At 43.6% G+C, this 24,925-nt stretch overlaps 2 protein-coding genes and 2 long non-coding RNA genes across 8 annotated transcripts in view; 2 read left to right on the forward strand and 2 right to left on the reverse strand.

Annotated features, from left to right (window-relative positions):
* The window catches only part of TSPAN12 (tetraspanin 12), an 86,049-nt gene that overhangs the window by 21,366 nt on the left and 39,758 nt on the right, over positions 1 to 24,925 (forward strand). For all 4 annotated transcript variants that reach the window (XM_081929037.1, XM_081929036.1, XM_081929038.1 and 1 more), the window contains 2 exons: positions 6,148 to 6,230; positions 9,326 to 9,461. In XM_081929037.1, the coding sequence (XP_081785163.1) occupies positions 6,148 to 6,230; positions 9,326 to 9,461 (219 nt within the window). The remainder of the gene's footprint in view (positions 1 to 6,147; positions 6,231 to 9,325; positions 9,462 to 24,925) is intronic.
* On the forward strand, positions 2,773 to 4,171 carry LOC309379089. Its single transcript, XR_014172361.1, has 2 exons — positions 2,773 to 2,873; positions 3,905 to 4,171. It is a non-coding gene; the product is annotated as an uncharacterized lncRNA (long non-coding RNA).
* On the reverse strand, positions 2,903 to 3,743 carry LOC309379088 (putative CENPB DNA-binding domain-containing protein 1). The gene is made up of 2 exons (XM_081927908.1): positions 3,210 to 3,743; positions 2,903 to 3,179 (listed from the first exon to the last, which is right to left on the reverse strand). Exons 1-2 carry the CDS (start codon positions 3,726 to 3,728, stop codon positions 2,937 to 2,939), a joined length of 762 nt encoding a protein of 253 aa, XP_081784034.1. The 5' UTR covers positions 3,729 to 3,743; the 3' UTR covers positions 2,903 to 2,936.
* Positions 13,636 to 18,262, reverse strand: LOC309379665. 2 transcript variants are annotated; one of them, XR_014172570.1, is made up of 4 exons: positions 18,091 to 18,262; positions 15,744 to 16,095; positions 14,683 to 15,528; positions 13,636 to 13,961 (listed from the first exon to the last, which is right to left on the reverse strand). It is a non-coding gene; the product is annotated as an uncharacterized lncRNA (long non-coding RNA). The 2 variants fall into 2 exon arrangements; XR_014172571.1 differs by lacking the exon at positions 18,091 to 18,262 and having other exon boundaries at positions 15,744 to 16,157.

Below are 24,925 nucleotides of genomic sequence, written 5' to 3' on the forward strand. Positions count from 1 at the left end.
AAGAATCACCACTAGAATGTATCCAGAATGAGTTTCTTCTATACTGTATTAAATTCTGCACAGAAATATTTCTACTGAATTGAGAACATTCCTCTCTTAATTTATCAGTTTTGGAATAAGTGAATTAGATACTGTAAGGCCATTTAGGAGGCTGTTATGATTGAGAGTATTTTAACATTTGTATGTTTTCAAGTAAAATTTTAACGTTTGCATGTATGGTTGTAAAACTTTCTTGGTCTTTTTGCTTTGTCTTTTTGTAAACCACGTCAAGGTTTTCTTTGTTTTCTGGTGTTTTTTTACCAATGTGTATACATTTTCTGAAATAAAAAAATAAAAAAGGCCTTTTCAGGTATTTGACATGTGGGCATGCGCAAAGATGCTGGGATCAGAAGTTCCTCACCATCAGAGGTGCCAACTTGAATAAAACATTGCCCTACCCTTATAATCGATCACAAGACATGCAAATCATTTGGATGGCCCCTCCAATGTTTTACTTGGGGGCCTTTGGCCCCTAGGAGTTGGCTCCTATGCCCGCCATCGCTCTCCATGTGTTGGAGGCCAAGCACAGGTTGTCGTATTTAGGGGTTGGCTAGATCTTCTTCTGCCCCACAAGCACTGATAACAGTAGGTGTGGCCCAAAAGCTAACTTGTTGTGTACAGTCATACCTTGGGTTGAATGTGCTTTGGGATGAGCATGTTCGAGTTGCACTCCATGGCAACCCAGAAGTAACGGAGCCCGTTACTTCTGGGTTTTGCCGCTTGCGCATGCGCAGATGCTCAAAATGACGTCACACGCATGCGCAGAAGTGCTGAAATGTGACCTGCGCAGACATGCGGACACGGGTTACGTTTGCTTCTAGATGCGAACGGGGCTCCTGAACGGATCCTGTTCGCATCTAGAAGTACCACTGTATATCGAACGCCTCCCTCAGGAGACAAAACAAGGTTTCACTGGCACTGTGAGAGGGTGAAGAGAGGCTACGCCAGGGGTCAGCAAACTTTTTCAGCAGGGGGCCGATCCACTGTCCCTCAGACCTCGTGGGGGGCCGGACTATATTTTTTTGGGGGAAAACAATGAATTCCAATGCCCTACAAATAACTGAGAGATGCATTTTAAATAAAAGCACACATTCTACTCATGTAAAAACACCAGGCAAGCCCCACAAATAACCCAGAGATTCATTTTAAATACTGTAAAAGGACACATTCTACTCATGTAAAGACACGCTCCTTCCCGGACCATCTGCGGGCCGGATTTAGAAGGCAATTGGGCCGGATTCGGCCCCCAGGCCTTAGTTTGCCTACCGATGGGCTACACCTTCATGCCCATTTGCATTGTCATTCCAGGGCCTTGTGCCCATTTTTGTGCCAAGGAAGGAAGAAAAGGCTGGAAGCAAAAAGTGGATGAGGAGTCTTGATGTGGGATGAACGCCTTCATACGCGCCGGCGTAAGCTTGTCAGTTTTGTAGCTGGAACTCCACTGCACGCCAAGGGAGCATGGTTCTGGTTGCAGCTGTTCCTTTGCTTCTCTGACATTCCTGCCTCAAATATATACAGGGTTCTTCTGTCTTCCGCATAGCTGCTTGTGGTGTAGCCTGCTGCCGAATGTAATTAATAGTTGCTCGTCCAGCAACTCAATGTCACCCCTTTGTTTTCCTTTGCTTTTGGAGGGAACGGAGAGTGAAAAATAAAGCGGCGCCGCTTGAGGTTTCTTAATCGATTGCATCGTGGACGCAATTAGAAGCTACAGCTGGAAACCTTTTGTGCCGTTGTCATAGTTTGATGCTGTTAACTGCTTAGCGAGAGAGGCCAGATAAACCGATAGGCCTGTGCTTATCTTTCCTTAAAGCAAAGTTGGGGGTGGTTTAAGGGGGCTAAAGAGATATCGATGAAACTTGCGGATTTTATTTCCACAGAGGCTAAATAAAATCAATAAAAGGCGATTCTGGTTTTCGATAGGTTGATCACGTCAACCACCCAGGCTTCTCCAAAGGGATTTCCAAATCCCCCACATAGCTTGTACCCCACAATCCCTCGCACTTTTGGTCATCTTTTGGTTTCCACCAGATCCCGAATCCAGGTGCTGTGCTTTCTAAAGAGACCTGGGTCACTGGCAGGTTCGTATGGTGAATAATGGCCGTTTACATGGTGTGGACATGTCGAGCTCACAGCCTCAGAACAGTAGTGTAGATTGCCTCCCAAAATCTAGTAATAAGAATTAGGCTATTTTCCAGCCACTGTTACATACGCAATGTGCAAACCAACTGCCATGAGCCTATGTAGATCTATCATGTTGCAATCCCATAGCTGTTCAGGAAAATCATGGAGCTATGCCAGACTCCCTCTCCAGGCCCCTCCCGATAATTAATGCTTACAGAATTAATGAGTGATCAGGATCTGATTTAAGGCCTAATTAAGAGCATGAATATTATGGTTAGAGTTGGAGAGAGGACAGGGAAATGTCTGATCCTGCACGTTTCTTTGGATTGCAGGACCCACAGTCTTAAGATCTGCATGTATTATATACGCTTCTTTGGGTACGGGGAGAAGGGTTGCATAGAAGCATTGAAATTAAGAATTTTTGGACAGTAATACAAGAAGAATTAAAGAAGGTGTTGAAAATATCAATAATAAAAAAACAGAGATATATCTCCTTGGATTGATAGGGGAAGTGAAACCACAGAGGGGGAAAAGAATCTTCTTATATGCAAGTACAGCAGCTAGAGTAGTGATTGCTGCTTAGTGGAAGTCACAGACTCTACAGTGGTACCTCGCAAGACGAAATTAATTCGTTCTGCGAGTTTTTTCGTCTTGCGAATTTTTCATCTTGCGAAGCACGGATTCCCATAGGAATGCATTGAAAATCAATTAATGTGTTCCTATGATCAAAAAAAGTTTAAAAATCACCAAAGTGTACAGTACTGTACATACATTTTCTAAGACTCTGGGGGACAACTCGAAGAAGGTTCCTCTTCCACTCTTTGCTTCTTGCTGAAGAACCTGTCCATGGTCTGCTGCTTCATCCGCCTTTTCAGCACCTTCCTGAAAGACGACATGACCCTTGTATCAAAAGTGTTCGCAAGGTCACGTGTCAGGTCCTTGTCAGGGTGGTGCCGCTGTGCAAAAGCCTGCACATCTTTCCACTTCTGGCAAATGTCCCTCAGTTCTTTGGAGGACAGCTGCTGTGGAACGTAGACCTCCGTCGTCACAACCTCCAGGAACTCCACTGCAAAGTCTTCAGCCGCAGTAACATCAGAACTGGCAGCCTCTCCATGCCTGACCACGCTGTGGATTCCAGATCTCATCTTGAACCAGTCAAACCAGCCTCTGCTTGCCTTGAAGAGTTCTGGCTCGCCTGAGGTTCCTGGCTGTTGCCGGACGAGGTCTGCGTGCCACGCCTTGGCCTTCTCACAAATGACGGCCTCAGTCACTGTGTCCCCTGCACCCTGCTTCTCTTCTATCCAGATGAGCAGCAACTTCTCCACCTTCTCCAGAACAGCTGGGTGGTTCTTCACGATCCTGGTGACTCGCTTGGCTACATCAGTTGCAAGGATCTTCTCCCTCATCTTCAGGATGGTCCCGATGGTCGATGGATTCCTCCCGTACTCCCTGGCGAGGTCTGTCACACGCATTCCACTGTCGTGCTTCCAGATGATCTCCTTCATTTCCAGCGTCACCTTCTCCTTCCTCTCGCCGGCCTCTGCAGCAGCAGTCTTCTTGGGCCCCATGGCAGCACAGCTCCTACCTTCGCAACCCCCCAAAATAAATAAATCAGTGCTTCACATCCAAAAAATTCAAAAGCACCAAACCTCCTAGAAAACACCCCAACCCAAAATCCAACCCCCCCAAAAAAAGTTTTAAAAGTTTAACATACCAAATGGCTGCAAAAGAAGTTTTGGAAAAGCTTCAAAAATCACCAAAGTCTTCAAAAACCTCAAAAAAGGCTACCACACCGCGTGCTATGAGTTGCTCCTCAAAGTCAAGTTGCAACTGCACCTTTTCAAGCAATGCACCCTGGGTATTAACGGTTTTAAGAAAAAGGAAACAAACTTGCAAGACGTTTTCGTCTTGCGAAGCAAGCCCATAGGGAAATTCTTCTTGTGAAGCAACTCAAAAAACGAAAAACTCGTTCGTCTTGCGAGTTTTTCGTCTTGCGAGGTACCACTGTACGCTTAAGGGAAGAATGGATTTGTGAACTAAATGAATACTTAACTCCGGCAAAACTAACAGCTATTATAAGAAACCAATCGAATCAAAAATTAAAAAAGGAGTGGGAATGTTTTGATGAATATATGGTAAAATATTGCTCAAAAAAAAGATATGCTGGTATGCCTAGATTAAAATGTAAAGTATCTGAGGGAAGGTAAATCAGTAAGGGAAGATAATAAGAATATATAGAAGATTTGAGAAGATTGTAAACTGCAAAGATAAATGTAATCTCAGAATGTAGAGGAAATCGAGTGGGGGCGGAGGGAAGCGGGGGGAGGGACAAAAGAATATTAGGTGTTATTGATGGATATATGGGGGGAGGATGTGGTGATGGCTTTGGTTTATTTATATTGTGATGTAATATGGAAAAAAACCAATAAAATATTGTATTGGAAAAAAGAAGAAGAAAACAAATAGCAATAGTAACCTTCAGTTGCTTCCATTCTTTATCTAAGACCAGGCTACTCTTTTGATGCTATATCTGTGTTCCACTTCTGAAGGAGGTTAATTTTGTAAACTGCCCTGTGATCATGGGGTGAAGGGCTGTATATAAATTTAATGACCAATAATAATAGCAAATGATGAGGTAATCACTTTCCTCCAAACCTCCCAACCTCCCTAAATGGAAATTATGAAAGCTCAATTTGATCCTCTTCCAGAATGGGTGCATTTATATGGTCTTTTTTTTTGTGGCTCGAAATTAAAAATGTCATGTCCTTAGTTACTCCTTCAGCAGTGTTAGAAACTGAGATACGAAAGGTAGAAGCTAAATGGCACCTTAAACTGAGTTTACGGGCACAACAACGGAATGTCTAGGCGTGCTTTTTTATAACAAGAATACGAAGCTAAAAATGAATGAACTGCAGCTAAAATATTATGTTCATTTTTCACATGGTCTAGTCCTTCCCCTGCCCACCCCCCTAATATTCTTCAGAGGGTCTCTTCTCCAGTCTTCGGAGAGTAGCTGGAAGCGGGAAGGCAGAAAAAGGCCCTCCTTTGCTTCCACTCTGCCGTTTTAATATGAAATCCCAGATCTCAGAAACTTCTTGTGCTAATAAAATTCCCTGTCACAAAACGTGCCTAGAAAATGGGAGTTTCAAACACTGTATTTCAGTATTGTGATTGTTCCTGTTTATATATTTTCTTTCTATCAAGTTGAGTACTTTAAGTCCTTTTAGCCACAAGATTGCTATGCTCAGCAAGGGGTGGGATTTGGTGACTTCCACGGCCCCGTCAAATTCTGAAATTCTATGGGTTTTTTAAATCACGTATAGTTTAAAAAATGAAATCTTAAGTTAGTTTCGCTTTTCCTGATTGCCCACGTTTGATAACCAAACTGTGAGTGTTCAGAAGTTGGCAAAACCTTTTCAACAGCTGGAATTGATCCTATTACACTCCATCATCTTAACCTAGTTCAGGCCTCTGATGAGCTGCATATTATTCATTCAGCTTCAATCACACAAGTGGCTTTCCCCATACATGCCAGCTTGAGTGAGGATTTCTGCCCTCCCCTGAGTAATCCGATAATTATACACATAGTGGTCTCTCAAAGCCAGTAGTCTGAAGGAAAACGTATCATGGTACCTTGTGGATTTCACTTATGAAATCTCTGCTGGAGTTATTAATCTTACAACAAGCAGAAAATAAAACCTCAAAGCTTACCGGGTCCCCGAGGTGCACAGTTTTGGGGAGAGCAGCCAGTTCGGAAACGGCTCCGTTGAGAAACTCGCTCTTCCAAAGTATTAGTAAATTGGAAAGGAGCAGATTGCCATGTTTAGAGAAGTAATACTTTAGCAACGCATCTGCTCACAGCACTAAGTGTGTGTGTGTGTGGGGGGGGATATTCTGTGCAATGGTGCACACTGCCTGTAACGCTGTTTGAATAATTCAGTCTGCTCTAAATTGTGTTTGCTAAATAAAATCCCTGTTTTATTTCAGTTGATGTCCGTCACTGTGTTAGCCGTTTCCGCCTGGATGAGGGACTACTTGAATAATGTTCTCACTTTAACTGCAGAAACAAGGTAGGCTTCTCATGGTTGTCTGCATGTAGCTAGACTGCCAAGGAGGAAAGTGCGAATGCTCGGGTTGGTTGTGGGGAAGGGTGAGGCCCCACAAAGCTTCTGAAAAGGGCTTTGGTATTTTGCATAATTTATCTGAGATGCTGTTTTAAAAAACCCCAATGCTGGAATAATCCTGGCTAAGGTCACGTTTGCACCATACATTTTTTTTTAAATAAAATTTTTATTAACAATTTCAACATAACAAATTATCAAAACAAATCATCTTCATTATTTCCCTCCTTTTCCCCCTCCCCCTCCCCAAATAACCCTCCCTCCCTCTCGCCCCCCCAAGACTTCCCTCAGCTCCTCTCTCTGATTTCTCAACTCATGTTGTTCTCTGCATACTGTAAAATTGTATGCATCCTTTTATTATATATCTACTATATTAACCCTCAATAAATTTGTGTTTGTTTGTTCAAAACCTGCCAAGGAGTCCAGTCGTTTGCACCATACATTTAATGCACCATTGCAGTCAAACATTGGTTCCTGAAGGGCTCCATTTTGGAACGTTTCAGCTTCCGAACGCCGAAAACCCGGAAGTAAATGTTCTGGTTTCTGAACAATTTTCAGAAGCCGAACATCCGACGCGGCTTCCGCTTGAGCGCAGGAAGCTCTTGCAACCAATCGGAAGCCACGCCTCGGTTGTCGAATGTTTTGGAAGCCGAACTGGCTTCTGGAACGGATTACGTTCGGCAACCGAGGTTTGACTGTGTAACACACAGGGGGTTATTTGTGACAGTCTGCCTGGTTTTTGCAAGCTTCGTGTGCATCATTTCCCTTCCCCCTTCAGCATGGCAGCAGGATCACATTCAGTGACTGTGTGAGGATTTCCCACAATTCCCTGTTCTGCTTCCAATAATTCTTGGCGTGGTGGATGCAAGAATCCTGGGAAGGGATGGGGATTCCTCCATGCTCCCACACCCGTCTCACTTTTCATTCTGTCAGAATAGTACAAAGGTTAGAGAGGGTTAAGGGTTCGTTCAGCTGGAGTAGTCGTTTTGTGGCTTTTTCGGCCATTTTCTCACTGTAAGTTTCCTTTCTGTTCCGGTTGAGTTTGTGGGGTGTGGTGGCATCCTCCAAACTTGCTCGCCCCTCTTGGACTTTTTCTCTGAAGAGTCTAGCCCAGTATTTCCCAAGCTTGGATCTCCAGCTGTAGTTTTGGGACTACAGTTCCCATCATCCCTGACCACTGGTCCTACTAGGTAGGGATGGTGGGAATTGTAGTCCAAAAACAGCTGGAAGCCTAAGTTGGGAAACACTGGTCTAGCCCCTGGATGAGGAGTCTGTTGCCCTCCAGTTGTTGTTGGACTCCAACTCCTATCAGCCTCAGCCAGCCTGGCCAAAGATGGGGATTGTAGTCCGGCAACACCCTCCAGAACCCCAAAGTCGAAAAATGTAACATCCCTATTCTTGCACCAACAATCATTGCTTGAGCCTCTCCACCCAACCCTATTCCAAACTGCTGAAAGCTCCTCTTCACTTGTTTGCGTTTTATTTATTTGTATTCTCTTTCGATGGAAGACTCATAGCCTAGCAAAAAGGAATCTATGTAAGAATTACAACACAAATGCCTTACTTCCACATCCCAATAGAAAGTAATTGATATAAGGAAAGCAATACAAGATTTCATATTCAAAACTAAACAATACTTTTGATGCTAATTCCACATTTTAAGTAGCATAATGAGAGCAGGATTCAATTTCGCCCTCTTCTTTCCCCTGTGTGCCCCCCAAATTGGCTTTGGGACAGCAAATGAGGGGAGAAGAAGGGGGATTGTTCCATCTGGCAGGCTGAACAGATTGCACTGATGGAATGATTGACATAGGACCACGTCGAATTCCTCACTTGTGTATCTCTAAGCAATGCACATAAATGGGCAAAGCGTTTTAAACCAGAAAAACGAACAATATACAAAACAGCATGGAGGTTCCCCTTCTCTATCATGGTTAGTTGTTGAGGGATTGATCTTCCCAAAAAAGAGAAACTTCTCCTTCTTCCCCAGAAGGGAGAAGCCATTGAAGGATAGCAGTTTCAGAAGCTAAAGGCACAGGGCTTTTTTCCCTTAAGCACCCTCAAATCTTCCCTGAAGGGCAAAATAGGGACAATAATTTATACAGGTTCCAGAAAACTGGGGTTGTCCCTTGAGCACTGATTCCGTGGCTGTTTGTTACTCTGCCTCTCGTGAGATCTCAATAGGGCAGCCTCAGTTCATTCATTCATTGTCCATGCGTTAAGGAATATGTACTTTAAAGTACACAGCAAAATGAGTTATTTCAAAACTAAGAAACTGAATAATTCATAGCTTCTAAAAGCTGTTAGGCTATTTCCATGTAGATTCAAAGGGCACAACTGCCTCTTAATAGGACACTCCTGGTAGTAATAGTAGTAGTAGTAGTAGGTGTAATGGTAATAATAATAATAATAATAATTTTATTTATACCCCACCCTCCCCAGCCAAGACCGGGCTCAGGGCGGCTAACACCAAATATCTAATACATTAAAAACACAAAATCAAACCATTAGTTTAAAATGCAATTCAAATCACATTTAAAATCAAAATAAAATTACAGTGGTACCTCGGGTTAAGTACTTAATTCGTCCCGGAGGTCCGTACTTAACCTGAAACTGTTCTTAACCTGAAGCACCACTTTAGCTAATGGCAGTGGCGTAGCGTGGGGGGTGCAGGGGGGCCCGGCCGCACCGGGCGCAACATCTGGGGGTTAGGGGGCGCAAATCCACGGGTTAGGGGGCGCAGATTACTTGTCTTGCCCCGGGTGCTGACAACCCACACTACGCCACTGTCTAATGGGGCCTCCTGCTGCCGCCGCGCCGCCGGAGCACGATTTCTGTTCTCATCCTGAAGCAAAGTTCATAACCTGAAGCACTATTTCTGGGTTAGCGGAGTCTGTAACCTGAAGCGTATGTAACCCGAGGTACCACTGCACATGGGTACGACTAATGGTTTCTGCATTCCTTGATCACAAGACTACCCTTTTCTAAGATGAGCCACGGTTCAGTTCTGTTAGCATGATCCTGTTGTTTTCATTTGCTTTCAGGGTAGAGGAAGCTGTTCTTTCCACCTACTTTCCAGTTGTCCACCCAGTCATGATTGCCGTCTGCTGTTTCCTTATCATTGTTGGAATGTTGGGCTATTGCGGAACAGTGAAAAGGAACCTTCTCCTGCTTGTGTGGGTAAGTGTCTTCTGTTTTCCCGTGCCATTTTGTCACTGATGCAAGGAGAACGTCTCTTAATATCCCATTGCCACTCTTTCTTCTTTGGCGATCACTTGTAGCCAAGTAACTTTGTCTTCCATTAACACAGTCTTAACAGTGAGTCCATAAGTGACTGTGGAGGCCAATTCTGGATCCACACGTCCTTCCACAGTGGGGACATAGATTTCCAGGCGGCAGTTGATCATGGTGTGGATTTGCCAAGGGTGCCTTCCTCTTAGCACATTTCTCCCTTTCAGCCTGAGTTTGAGCGTCTTCAAAGCCCATGACACCTTTGGTAAAGGCTGTTCTCCAACTGGTGCGCTCGCAGGCCAGTGTTTCCCAGTTGTCAGTGTTCATACTACATTTTTTAGACAATCCCACAGTGATTGGGATTGAAGATTGGAGTGATCATTCTGTGATATTATGGCAGTGGGCAAAGCTGTATTGTAACTTTTGAATAAATGTATTTATTTTTTTTAATGGCTTTGGGGAAAAAGAGAGAAGAGGGTTGCTGAAGGTATTTTGGTCACCCATAGTCTCAGAAGCTGGTAGAAATGGAGAACTTTCTTCTCTGCTCTGGGACCAAGTCTTGTTCAACTTTTCAGTCAGCTTTGGAGCATTCTGTGTTTAGATACAAAGCGTGAGACAAAGCTTGTGGAAAGAAATGAAGTCTTTGCCAGTAGAATATAGATTAAGAGCCTGAGGAATGACTAGCTTTGCTTGAATGGTAGAATTCAGGCTCTTAATTACAAAGCTCTGAAACTGGTTCAATCTTAACTTCATGAGTGGGACTGATCCAGCTTTATTAGAAAACAGTGCCGCAGTTTCAACACAGTTCTGTACTGCTCTGCTCCAAAGTAAGTCCTGTTGAATTTGGTGGGGCTTGCTTCTGAGCAATGCATAAATTGCGCCGTAATTCCCCATTTACCTGGAAGTAAGCTCCATTGAGTTCAGTGGCACTTACTCCCAGGTAAATGTGTATCGAGTTGCAGTCTTAGTGCAGTCCACAATCTGGACATTACAGTTGAGATAAGGCTGTGTACCAGGCAACATTCCACTGTAAGTTGTCCTTAACAGACAGATGCCTGGGAATGGGAAAGAATCTGAATTATTTGGTTCTTGCCACCCCAGACTTCTAAAACAAGCTCTTAAATCACTTGAGTGTCCTAAAACGTTTAACCCATTATTGTTTTGTTCTTTTTAAATCTCAGATGAATGTTCTGTTTAATCACCATTTTTTTTTAAAAAAAAATGCAGTGTGTTCAAATAACAAAATGATTTAAAACTGGGTCCTAATCCTTTCTTTCTTTGTTTATTTAAAATGCCAGTGGAGAAGCAGAATCAGTTACTGCTCTTTAACACAATCTGGAAGTAAACACATGTACTATGTGTAGAGCAATCAAACTCCATTAAATCAAGCCTAGACAGTTCTAGAGCTCTTAACCTACAATATTTCACTCTGGGGAGCCTGAGAACCAGCTCTTTCTGGCCCAACTGATAAGCAAAAAATAAATGATCTTTTCCTAAGTACACCACAGTTCTTGACTAATTGCTAAATAAGGCGTTTACCATGGCATTGCAGAGATGTGCAGGTGCGACTCAATAGTTGATTCATCACCCTAATAAGAAGCAACAACAACACCCCACAACAGCTCGACAGAAAAAGCTTTCGTAAAACCAGATAAAATGCAGGATAAAGAAACATGGTGTAAAATATTAAGTCTTTTCAGTCTTTCCCTTTGTTTTTCATTCTGAGACTTCTCGAGGATTGAAATAATCAAGCACACATTATACACACACACACACACACATACATATTTAAACCCAGAGAAGTGTTTTTAAAGTATGGTGTACTGTAGAGGGATGGTCCTACTATTTTATATTATTTATTTTATTTTATATGTTTACTGCCCTGTAAGATAAAGGTAAAGGAGCCCTGGACCGTTAAGTCCAATCAAAGGCGACTATGGGATTGCGGCGCTCATCTTGCTTTCAGGGCGAGGGAGCCGACGTTTGTCCACAGACACCTTTCCGGGTCACGTGGCCCACATGATTAAACCATTTCTGGTGCAATGGGACACTGTGACGAGTGTCAGAGTGCACAGAAACGCCGTTTACCTTCCTGCCGCAGCGGTACCTATTTATCTACTTGCACTGGCATGCTTTTGAACTGCCAGGTTGGCAGGAGCTGGGACAGAGCAATGGGAGCTCACCTCACTGTACGGATTTGAACTGCCGACTTTCCGACTGGCGAGCCCAAGAGGCTCAGTGGTTTAGACCACAGCGCCCTATACCTGTGCTTTATAAGGCACGAAACCACTAGGGTTGGAGTAGGTGGAGCTGAAGGGGCAAATAATGACAGGGCACTGTCTTGAGATTGAAACAGAAACCCTAACCTCTTGCCTCAAGGAGTTCCACACTTGGGATGGCAATGCAGAAAAAGCATTCTCACATGTTCAGAAAGTTCAGAAAGGAGCCATCTGGACCCAGAATGGATGGAGTTACCTACTTGGGGAAGAGGACGGGATTAGCCTTCCTCCCAGTCACGTCTCCAAGTGCATCTCTTCACTTTTTGGTATAGGATTATAGCTCGTACATCCTTTGAACACAGCAGATCACAGACTCTGTTCCTTCCGTCTCTAGTTTCTCATTAAAAAGGGATTGGATTTTGTGTGATGGGAAAGATCTCTCTCTCTCTCTGCCTGAGATCTTGGAGAGCAGCAGCCAATTCGGAGCTAGGTTCCTGTACCCTGGTTAGGGCCGTCTTTAGCATATGCGGCTCCGGGGTTCAAAAATTCGCCCAGCACCCCAATTTTTTTTTTGGGGGGGGGGAGCAGGTCAAAGTTCTTGAGTTTTTTTAAGAGGGGCAGCTCAGAGTTTTTGAGCTTTTAAGGAGGGGGACAGCAAAAACCGCTAACATGAAAAAGTAAAAAACGGCTGCGATGCCTCTGTCTTTCCATTTTTGCAATCATGCTAAAATGAAAGACACCACTAGGGGCCGTCGCCAGATATGTTGATTGTGCAGCTATTCCGCAATAGAGAACAGAAATGACCCATCAAACGCAATCACCCATAGGTCGTGGTTAACAGCTTAGGCGGCTTCAGAGGCGGGTGCCCCACAGAATTTGGCGCCAGGGTTCAACGCACCCCTATCATCCCCAGGTAAAGACGGCCCTGTCACAAGGGCAGGGGCTACATGGGAAGGAGGAATAATTGAAAATAATCTTCCCATTTCCTCCAGTGTGGAGGAAAGAGCCAGTGTGGTGTAGTGGTTAAGAGCGGTAGACTCCTAATCTGGTGAACCGGGTTCGCGTCTCTGCTCCTCCACATGCAGCTGCTGGGTGACCTTGGGCCAGTCACACTTCTCTGAAGTCTCTCAGCCCCACTCACCTCACAGAGTGTTTGTTGTGGGGGAGGAAGGGAAAGGAGAATGTTAGCCGCTTTGAGCCTCCTTAAAGGGAGTGAAAGGCGGGATATCAAATCCAAACTACTACTACTACTACTACTACTACTATTCTTCTTCTTCTTCTTCTTCTTCTTCTTCTTCTTCTTCTTCTTCTTCTTCTTCTTCTTCTTCTTCCATTGGTTTTTGGCATGAGGGCAACACTATTCATTGCAAGTCTTCTGGACCCATCCCAATGTCTGCTCACACACTTCCCAACCCTGACAACCATTGTCTAATTGTCTAAACTGAGAGTGAATCCACACCAGAGCATTCTTCTTCTTCTTCTTCTTCTTCTTCTTCTTCTTCTTCTTCTTCTTCTTCTTCTTCCTCTTCCTCTTCCTCTTCCTCTTCCTCTTCCTCTTCCTCGTCTTCGTCTTCGTCTTCGTCTTCTTCCACCTCCTCCTCCTCCTCTTGTACTGCCCTTTATTCAAAGATCACTGTGCGGTTTACAATATAAAAACACAAAAATGCATACCAGAGTAGCACTAACCTCCCCAGCTTAAAAGGTCATAGATTATTTCATGAGCCAAAGGCCTGGAGAGGAATGTTTTTGCCTAGCACCTAGAAATATGTAATGAAGGTAGATTGGAACCTGCCCATTATGTTTGCTCGCTATATGTGTTTCTTGAAGACAAATTACATCTAAATTTTGTTTGAAAATTATATGTTCAATTTTATTTGTCAGGGAGTCTTGGAAACAAATGAGCATGGTTAATTAGAAAGATTTATTGCAAAAAAACGCAACAGGGTTCATGGAGCGGTGAATGCTGCCGTCTGTCCATCAGTGAAGATGTTCCTACTGAGGAGACTTCTTCCGGTGAAACCAAAAGCAGCCCAGCCTCCTCTTGTGACGTGATCTGTCCTATTCAACGAGAGCGGGGGCTAAGGGTGTCAGCCCCTCCCCTTCCTCATTCCCAGACACGGAGCTTCCATGTTCGTTCCTCCTCTCGGAGCTGCTGCTGTAATTTGAATTCTACTGGTCGGCTGGCAAATGGTTGTCTGTCTGCCATCAGGGCTGTTTCCAGTCCACATACCTGAGGGTTGGGGACAGGACTCCTGATTGTTCTCATCTAGTCCTGCGTTTAACCCCCTCACTTCTTGACTGCCTTCTCCCTCTGCCTGCAATTCTTTCAATTCCTTCAGTTATAGCGTCCTTCAATTTCTTAGTTAAAAGTTACCAAACATTCTCCAGGCTGTTTCTTAGCCTTAGCTGATTTAGACCGGACACTGTAGCAACTGTCAGTAGATCCTTCAACATACTCCTGCTCCTCTCCTAACCAATCCACAATTGTCTTGGCTATGTATGTTTTAAGAACTTGTCCCCCCTCCACCTCTAGAAGGCTTCTTCTTCGCAGAACATCAGATTTTTGTCTCATCTCTAAGACCGCGAGACAATCCTCAAATTTATCCTGTCTGCCAGCTAAACCTCTCATATCCCCCCTTACTGTCTCTGGTTCCTGTCTAATTTCTTCGTTTTTCAATTTTTTCCAAGTTTTTCACAGAAATGTCCAAAGCTTTTAATTTGCCAGACGTTTCTGTGACCATTTTCGTGTTCTTCCCCAATTCTGCTACAATTTTTTCTTTCTGCTTTTGAATTTGTGTCAGCATCTCATTTTAAAAATCTGACAGAATATACTCTATATTTTACTTTCTTCAGATTGTTTTACTGATGTTTTAATATTCTGTAAACCGCTTTGAGGTTTTTCTTAAAAATATAAAGCGGTATAGAAATTAAATACATACATGCATACATACCTGGGATGCTAGGATAGGAAGCACCCACATGATCTAGCCGGTGATGAATCAGGGAAGCATCGTTAGAGCAGCAGGTACAGTGCAAAGGTTGCTTGAATTGGTCCTTAGATGCCTTGGCGGAGTTCAGAACCAAGCTTATTCACTGAAATCACTATCCAAAAACCCTCCCATGCTAATACATTGGGAAGTGAGGGCTATAGGGAAAAAAAAGAGGGGCATGATTGTTGCATTGGAAGTTAGCATGGACACCACAGGGACTTGAACCCCGTCCTGGGAACCAGGAGCGCCGACCACCAGTGTCTTTCGCTTTTTTTTTTTTTTGAGCAGTGCAACAAGGTAAAAAGCAAAACATGAGAGAACATTCACAGAATGTTCTCTCAGGAAAAAAACAACCCATAAGATGTTCAGAAGAACTCTTTGGAGAGACCTGTGAAAAAGAAAAGAAAAGAAAATGAGAAAAAGGAGAGAGCAATACAAAAAATATTGTCTTGGGAAAAGACCATTGAGTGGTGGAATGTGAACTTACCTAAAGCAGCACAGTCCAAATTCAGGTGATTCTTTCCTCAGGTACAGTGAACTGTGGGAAGCCCGTAGGAAAGAAAAGCTAGAAGAAAAGAAGAAGTGTTCTCCTACCTGCAGGTGAGCCTCATTGTGGCGACACAGAATAGGACCTCTTCTGACAACTCTGTCACCGCAACCTGAAAGAGTCTTAGCACAAAGAGTTGCAGACGGAACACAGTAGAGATTTTCTCCCTAGCCAAGCAAGGCATACTCACCTGAATGTCCTTCAATCATACAATACCATTTTGACCGCCATTTTTGTTTGAAGCTGGATGAGCCATTGATCTACAGGGGCACAACAGAGAGATGAGATTCAGATTTAGTGTGGAAAGAAGGAAGATTGTTCACCCTTTCATTTGTCTATCTGAGGGTGACTTTGTGTCTTGCGGGTCCCCCTTTTTTGTTCTGCGATCTAGGGTCACTAGTTTGCCCCCAGCCACCTTCCACCAATCCTACAGAAAACGACTTTTTATTTATTTATAAAAAATGGCTTTTCTTACCACCATGACTTCTGGGACTCTGCTGGAAGCCCTGGCCTCATTTGAGGGTTGAGGGCTCTTTGGAGAGACCTGTGAAAAGACCAGCAGAAAAGAAAATGAGAAAAAGGAGAGACCAATACAAAAAATATTCTCTTGGAAAAAGACCACTGAGTGCTGGAATGTGAACTTACCTAACACAGCACAGTCCAAATGCAGGTGATTCTCCCCTCAGGTACAGTGAACTGTGGGAAGCCTGTAGGAAAGAAGAGCTGGAAGAAAAGAAGAAGTGTTCTCCTACCTTTAGGTGAGCCTCATTATGGCGACACAAAATAGGGCCTCTTCTGACAACTGTGTCACCGCAACCTGAAAGAGTCTTAGCACAAAGAGTTGCAGACGGAACACAACATAAATTTTCTTCCCAGACAAGCAAGTGATACTCACTTAGATGTCCTTCAGGCATAATGTATACAAGTATATTGCTGCTGTCATTGTGATGTAGCGTTTAGGGTTTACTTGTGAGGTACCTGAGCCTGACATCGCCTCTGAAAATACAAGAGTACTTGATAGTAACTTCCTTTCACTGTGATGGTCACTTCAAAGTGAGAAGTATACATTTTGTTTATATAGAGTCAGCGCTTTGTGTTGTCTGAGCTACTTGCTAAATAGCTGTTCCAAGAAGATGCTTAGCAAAAATAAAATAAAATCCCAAAACCTTTTTTATTACCACCAGAGATCATTTTGCCAGGCCTATTCCATAGTTAACCTTTTGAGCTCCATTTCCCATATGTTTTCGTAATCTTGCAGGTTCTGCTGAATAGGCTTAGTGGAGTTGATGTTCTAGTCTGCTACCTCATTTGATCCTCACAACAACCCTGTGAGGTAGGTTAGGCTGAGAGATAGAGAGTTTCATGGCAGAGTGAGGATTTGATCTCAAGTCTCCCAGTTCCTAATCCACCACTCTAGCCACTCCACTCTCTCAGGAACTTTCCTCAAAGAAAGCACTTTCCCACAAGATCCTGGACTTGCCATGTTCCTGAACAGTCACTCCAATCACCACCAGCAGGTTCATTCTCAAAATGCTTTATGCGCCTTTTCAGCAAGTTTTTAACTTACCTGTCTCTCTCTCCTTCCAAGGCAACCTGAGCCAACATGAAATTACCGTATTTTTCGCTCTATACGACACACTTTTCCCCCTCCAAAAATGAAGGGGAAATGTGTGTGTGTCCTATGGAGCGAATGCAGGCTTTCGCTGAAGCCTGGAGAGCAGAGGGGTTGGTGCACACCGACCCCTCTCGCTCTCCAGGCTTCAGGCAGCTATCTCCAAGCCTTCTGAGCACGACGGGAGTTTCTGCCGGGCTCTGAAGGCTTGCAGATAGCAGCCTGAAGACCAGGGAGCGCAGCACCAACTCCCGCTGCGCTCCCTGGGCTTCAGGCAGCTATCCGCAAGCCTTTGGACTCCGAAGGCTTGCGGATAGCAGCCTGTTCTGGGGGCTGGGGTCGGGGGAAGCCCCACAAGCTCTGGGAGTGGCTGCGAGGTTGTGTGCAATCTTGCCGCTGCTCCTGGACCTGTTCTGGGGGCTGGGGGGGAAAATAATTCCCCCCCTTTATTTCCCCCCTAAAAACTAGGTGCGCCCTATGGTCCGGTGCACCCTATGGAGCAAAAAATACGGTAGAAGGAGCAGTTTTGTCCTCTCCCTGTCTTCTTTGCTCCCCCCCTCCACGTGCACATTTCTAGCTTCAGCAACAAAACCCCCAACTTTCTCTTCATGAAATGACTTCTCTAGTTGCCTTTTAAAAGAAATGCCTTCTATTTTCCCTGCTCATTTTCTCTCTGCTTTAAGCAGGCTTCATATCCATGTGCTCCTTTTCATCTGAAGACTAATTAGTGTGAAAGGTAAATAAAACTTGATTTCTCCCGCTTCACATCCCTTCATTCACCTTCATTTTCTCTTGGCTCTTCCAGTTAATTTTCTTGATTCTCTTTACTATCTCCATCTTGGTATTTTTCTGAGTTTTCAGTTTAAATATTGCTTGGCTAAACTCTTTTTTGGGGGGACTTTCTCAAGGTCCACCATCTGTCTACAATTTACTTCCCTGTGTTATTAGGATTAAGTCTTCATCGATCTTCTGTTTTCCTTCGGTTTCTTTTCAATTTAAAATTTAGTGTCTCTGCTAACACTTTTTAGGGACAAATACCTGATTAAGATATATGTGCACAGTATTTGAAATCAACCACAGCAGAGATCGTAGGTGAAAATTACCTGTGTCCTTTTCTAAAGTTGTAAATGATGAATTTCAGCAGAGGGAAATCCCTTCATTTACTCTATAAAAAAAGCAACAACCCAATAGTTTTGAAAAGTAATCTTACCTAAGCTGGTTTGTTGCCTTTTCAAACCTGTTTCATCTTCCCCAGCTTCCCTCCCCTAATCCCTCTGCCCATTAGCTCCTTCAGCTCTGACCAGTGAGAGGGCTAAACCCAGTACTATAGCCAGGGACAGGCTCACTCAGCGGAATGCGGCTCGCTCCTTCCACCACTTGTTGGTCATAAGAACACATAAAAAAGTCCCCTGCGGCATTAACACAGTGGGTGCAAACGTCTTTCTTTTCTTTTTCTTTTTTAAAATAATTTTTATTAAGTTTTGCAGTTTTGTGCTCATCACAAAAACATTGTCTCAAACAGAAAAAGAAATACAGTACCCCAACGCCCCCCCCCAGAGACTTCCCTCATCTTTCTTTTCTGGTTTGTTATGCAATAACATTCCTGCTTATTTTCATGCCTTAAAAGGTAAAGGGACCCCTGACCATTAGGTCCAGTCATGGCCGACTCTGGGGTTGTGGCGCTCATCTCGCTTTATTAGCCGAGGGAGCCGGCATACAGCTTCCGGGTCATGTGGCCAGCATGACTAAGCATGACTAAGAATGATTAAGCATGATTAAGCCGCTTCTGGTGAACCAGAGCAGCGCACAGAAATGCCGTTTACCTTCCCGCCGGAGCGGTACCTATTTATCTGCTTGCACTTTGACGTGCTTTCTGTAGGGATATCGCGGAGTGGGGAGTGTGCTCCCTCCGGACCCCACTCCCCACTCCGCGATATCACTACACTTTCGAACTGCTAGGTTGGCAGGAGCAGGGACCGAGCATCGGGAGCTCACGCCCTCGTGGGGATTCGAACCACCGACCTTCTGATCAGCAAGTCCTAGGCTCTGTGTTTTAACCCTTCCATTCTTCCAAATGAATATTTTATATTCTTATTTTTCTTTTATCCCCATACAGTCGTACCTTGGGTTAAGTACTTAATTAGTTCCGCAGGGACGTTCTTAACCTGAAACTGTTCTTAACCTGAAGCACCACTTTAGCTAATGGGGCCTCCTGCTGCCACCGTGCCACCAGAGCACGATTTCTGTTCTCATCCGGAAGCAAAGTTCTTAACCTGAAGCACTATTTCTGGGTTAGCGGAGTCTGTAACCTGAAGTGTATGTAACCTGAAGCGTACCCAAGGTACCACTGTGCTTATTTTTAAATTACTTCTAATATTTTACTATTTCTCCATTATTACATCTTACTCTCTATCTTTGTTTTGTTGATTGTGTTTACTCAAACCCTGCTAGTGAGTTCACTTCTTTACAATGTTTCTGTATGTACAACATAAATGGTTCCCAGTCTTTTTAAAAGCCTGTATTGTTCTTATCTCTCAGTTTTCCAGTTAGCTTCGCCATTTCAGCAGACTCTAGCAGTTTTTCTTGTCATTCTTCTTTAGTTGGTATTTTATTGTCTTTCCATTTTTTGGACTAGTAATATCCTAGCCGCTGTTGTGGTATACATGAATAATTTCTTCTGATCTTTTGGCAAGTCTTGACCTGTAATGCCTAGCAGAAAAGCTTCTGGTCTCTTAACAAAAGTTATCTTAAGCATTCTTTTCATTTCATTATAAATCATTTCCCAGAAATTTTTGATTATTTTACAATTCCACCACATATGAAAAACGTGCCTTCTTTTTCTTTACATTTCCAACACTTGTTGGAGCTTGTTTTATACATTTGGCCATCTTTGCCGGTGTGATATACCATCTATACACACACATACACCAGAATGATACTAGTTACAGGTAGGTAGCTGTGTTGGCCTGCTGTAGTCGAAACAAAACAAAATATTTTTTTAAAAAATTAAAAATCCTTCCAGTAGCACCTTAGAGACCAACTAAGTTAGTTATTGGTATGAGCTTCCGTGTGCATGCACACTTCTTCAGATAAGCTGCAAAGTGCATTTAACAACAACAACAACAACACTGTTTCATTAATAGAAAACCTGTATTCTGATGTCCCCGAAGAAAGCCTTCCCAAAAGTACATTGGGCATCTTGCTATAAGGACGTTTACATGTTTTATGAAACTCAAATCTTGCAGTTCTGTTTTGAAGCTTTGAGGCTGGTAGTACCTTCATTTCCTCACAAAACGCTACTATGTAGTAAAATCTAAACCAAGTGGAAGCGTTTGGGTTTAATGCAAGATGTAAATCTAAACTGAGTTGGCATGTTTAGCCTCTAATAGCACTGGAACCCGGCTACAAGAAGACCATAATTTATTATCTGCAGCTGCCTGCATATGGTCACTTGACAGCAATCTAAACGGAAAGGTTAAAAATGAGGAGGCTTCCTTTTGGCTTAAACTAAAGTTGGGTCCATCTGTATAGATTGTATACATTAATTGCAAAAACCTATTAGTTGAGAGCTGGAGGGTCCTGTTAAGGATGAAGAAAGCAGTGCTCAAGAAAGATGGCTGGTATCTGTAAGGGGAGACTGACCGCCATTATTATACCTCAGTTGGGTATCTTTGATGACCCTGGTTATCTAGACCAGGGGTAATCAAACTGTTTCAGCAGGGGGCTGGTCCACTGCCCCTCAGACCTTGTGGGGGGCTGGACTATATTTTGAAAAAAAATAATGAACGAATTCCTATGCCCCACAAATAGCACAGAGATGCATTTAAAATAAAAACACACATTCTATTATTGTCAAAACATGCTGATTCCCGGACTGTCCACAGGCCGGATTTAGAAGGTGATTGGGCCGGATCCGGCCCCTGGGCCTTAGTTTGCCTACCCATGATCTAGATCCGTTTCAATCTGGGTTTTAGGCCTGAGTTTCAACAGTAACTCATCATATTCTGTTGCTTTAAAAATCTTGTTTTTGGTAGGTGATTTATTTTTTAACCATTTTAATCCAACTTATTAATATATACTTTTCCTGTTCTTGTCTTTACAAATGGAAAAATGGACCAAAAAAAATACAATTCATAGTCCAGTTCTGTGAGTTCCCTGTGAAAGACTGATGCTGTACCATGCAAATGAAAGTATATCTATTCCTAGCCAATGTCCTGTGGTCTGCTTGGGTTTGTGCTGCCTATGTATTGTACATCTTCTTGAGTAAACATATATATAATCCGTGTAAGCAAAAACCATATACAAGCAGTATTCTGTTTACTTACATAAATTAAACTAGTTACAGGTAGGTAGCTGTGTTGGTCTGCCGTAGTCGAAACAAAATAAAAAAATTCCTTCCAGTAGCACCTTAGAGACCAACTAAGTTTGTTATTGGTATGAGCTTTCGTGAAGTGTGCATGCACACAAAAGCTCATACCAATAACAAACTTAGTTGGTCTCTAAGGTGCTACTGGAAGGATTTTTTTTAATAAATTAAACTAATTCGTATTTTTACTTTCTTTTGTTGTCTTATCTATTTATTAACATGAATTAAAGAAAGAAGAAAACCAGAAAAAAGAAAAAAGGTGTAGCTGGACTACCTGCCTTTTCCCAGTGTATAGCCTTATTCTAGTAATGAATATACTTAACATTATTGAGTTATTCTTTATATTACTTCTAAGCCATATCTGTTTTTGTATCCATTCTTCTTTCGCGGGGACTTCTTCTTTCCAGACATCTCCATGTTATTCTAAAGCAGCAATGCTACAGCAAGCAAAGGCTATAGCAGCCAAATCTGCTGCTTGTGGCTGGAAAGCCAAACAGGAAGTTTGTGACTGTTGCCATGGGAACAAAGGGGCAGTCCATTCTGTACTGAGCACCGGATGTTAGCTCAGTGGGTTTGTCATATGACCTGTGCTGGAAGTACATGGGTGGAGTTTCTTCTAACTGCTGATGAGTGCAGACATGTTTTCTCTGTACTGAAGTAAAAGACAGGAATAAAAGATGTAAATAGATTTCTGTCTGCTTCTTTCCCCTCCCTGGGGACACCAAAGGGGAGAGAGGAGCAGTTGGTGTGTTTTCCTCACAGCCTGAGGAAAATCGCCGGAACGGACCTCGAGTATGTTTTATCCTGCCGGGAGCCGCCGGAGGGAGGTCTAAGGAATTCAGCCGGTGCCTGAACAGATAGGCACATACCTTAAGACGGGCCAGAATTCCAACAGTGGTAGCAGAGGATGGTTGCTGTTTTCATCGACCTCTGCATCAAGAAGTGGCCTCCATGGAAGCCTGAGGTGAGAAGGCTGATTCTCTGCAGCCAGAAGCTGACCAGAGGAATCTGATAGCCAAGCAACGGAGCCCAGGTATGAGATTTTCGGGCTTAGAAGTGTGAATGCAGATTGAGTTATTCTCTGCTTCACGGGGAGCAGTAGATGGGAGAAACAGCTCCAGTCAAAAGAGAAACCGCATTCCAAACATTCCTGTGGTTAATCCTGTCCAAGGGATGGAATGCACTGTTGCTAAGCGACGCCCTTCAGTGAAGGCCATGCCTCAGAGAGGAGAAGTGAAAGTTAAAATGGAATGTTTTGACTACACAGTCTGAAGAGCTCTTGGAAATTTCCAACGCAGCTAGCGTTCAGAGCTGCCAGGTGGCACAGAGTGTAAACAAGCCAGCTATTGGATTTTAGAGGCTTGTGTTTGAGAGTCAATGCAAGGACTCAAAATGGATGCCAAGAAGGGGGGAGGCCTGCCTACTCCAGACCTTCTGACCAGTGACAATTATGCATCTTGGTCTATTAAGATGAAGGCCCTGCTGCAGAATCAGAGACTGTTTGGGGTGATTGAAAACCCCATTCCAGCAGCACCAACGCGTGCTTGGGAGTCACAGGATGTAAAGGCCAGAACTGCTATAATTCTGTGCGTGTCAGATTCGGAGCTGATCCACATACAAGATTTAGGCCACGCGAAAGATGTTTGGGATACGCTGAGACGGACACATCAGAGAGATGCAGGTTCTTCAGCGTTGCTGTATTTTGAGAAGCTGACCAACCTGAGGCTTGCGCCTGATGGAGATGTTCAAGCGCACCTGACGGAAATGAAATTTCTGCGTCAACAGATGGTGGAACGCAACTTCCGTCTGCAGGAGGAAGTGTTTTGCTTCATGGTGATCAACAGCCTGAATCGGACTTACAAAACAGTTGCCAGTCAGCTGGGGTCTCTCCCAGCAGCTGATCTAACGTCGGAGAGAGTCTTTGCCGTCGTTCTTTGTGAACATGACAGACTTGCCGCACTGGAAGTGAAGGACAGGGGGAGACAAGAACGGAGTTCTGACACCCCCACTGCTGAAGCTACTGGAGGAGACGCTGTAGCTTTAAACGTTGTCCGATGCTACAATTGTGACCAGATTGGGCATCTTCAGCGGTACTGCAAGAAGCCACGTAAGAACAGAGCAGCTAAGGCGAGCTCCGCAAAGTCTGAGGCGTCAGACAAAAGTCACACCAAGCCAAAGGCAAAGACTGCAAAAGCTTTGGTGTCGCTAAAAGCCACACCAGAGGTGGGAAACTTCTTTGTCCTAGACACTGGAGCCACAGTTCACATGACAGGACACAGAGGACTATTTTCTACGTTTGAGAAGCAAAGCTTCGCGGTGCAACTAGCCAACGGTCAAAAGCTGGAAGCGACCGGAATTGGAACTGTGTATCTTAAAAGTCTGAACTTGACTATAAACAATGTTTATTTGGTTCCAGAGTTGAAGTTTAATCTGCTCAGCGTTTCGCAGATTGCCAAGAAGGGACTAAAACTGTCCTATGATGATCAGAACTGCGAGATCTACAAAGATGGAGAGTTGTATCTTTCTGCCAAAGAGAAAGATGGACTGTATTTGTTGACTTTTGATCAAAGTGATTACATGGAATGTAATTTTTGTGATTCTAACGTGATCTCTTTTACAGGTGTAGCCAAGGAGAACACCAAGAAGGTCACCTCGAGGGTCGACAAGGCATTTCAGCGGGTGTATGCTGATGTGATTGGTCCTTTAGCACCGTCTAGAGGCAATGCAAAGCATTACCTAATATGTGTTGATTCTTTTACAGGTTTTGTCTGGATTTATCTTTTGGAGAGACCGAAAGAAGCCTTAGAAAGGTTTAAAGAGTTTTGTGACAAGGTTAAAAATATGCATGATGCTGACATAGATTGTCTTTGCACAGATGAGAAGCCAATTTTTCTTTTACAGGAGTTCCAGAGGTTCCTGAAGAAGAAAGGGATAAGACACAAAACTGCTAGTTCCGAACAAGCTTGGAACAAATGTGTCTGTAGTAGAGTGAACAAAGAATTGCAAAAGGGAATGCATGCGCAATTGCTAAGTTCACATCTGCCACATGAGTACTGGGCTGAGTCGCTAATGTCATATTGTTACACGTGGTTGAGAAGGTTTTCAAAAGAGTTGGGATGTTCTCCTTTTGAGAAACTGTTCCACAGAAAACCTTCTGTTGCCCATTTCAAGGTTTTTGGGTCTCATGTGAGAACAGAAACTCCAGATGGAGTAAAGAATGCCAGAGGCATTTTTGTGGGTTATGAAAAGGGTCTCTACAGAGTAATTTTGTCTGAATCTGGTCAAGTGATTCTCACAAAATTTCTAGAGAGTGCTCCTGAACAGGAGAGAATGATTGTTCACACATTTCCCACAGGTGATGATGATTCTGATGATGATGATGATGAATTTGATCTTATTGAGTTCAGTAGTACTGATGATGACAGCGATAGCTCAGACAGCTCAGTTGTCACAGTCATTGAGAGGAAATCTCAGATAATGACTAGACCCTCAGAAGAGGAGGATGAACCACTGATTAAGCTTAGTACTGGTTCTCCAGAGAGTCCAAAGGCTGAACCAGAAAGTAGAGAAGAGCAGCACCTCTTACGTAGGTCTGAGAGAGCAACGAAGGGTGTACCACCCAAGAGGTATTCACAAGAGTTTGCTAACTTAGCTGTTGCTGTTGTAAACGACCAAGGTC

Source organism: Podarcis melisellensis (assembly GCF_964234715.1).
Source record: "Podarcis melisellensis genome assembly, chromosome: 10".
Lineage (NCBI taxonomy): Eukaryota > Metazoa > Chordata > Lepidosauria > Squamata > Lacertidae > Podarcis > Podarcis melisellensis.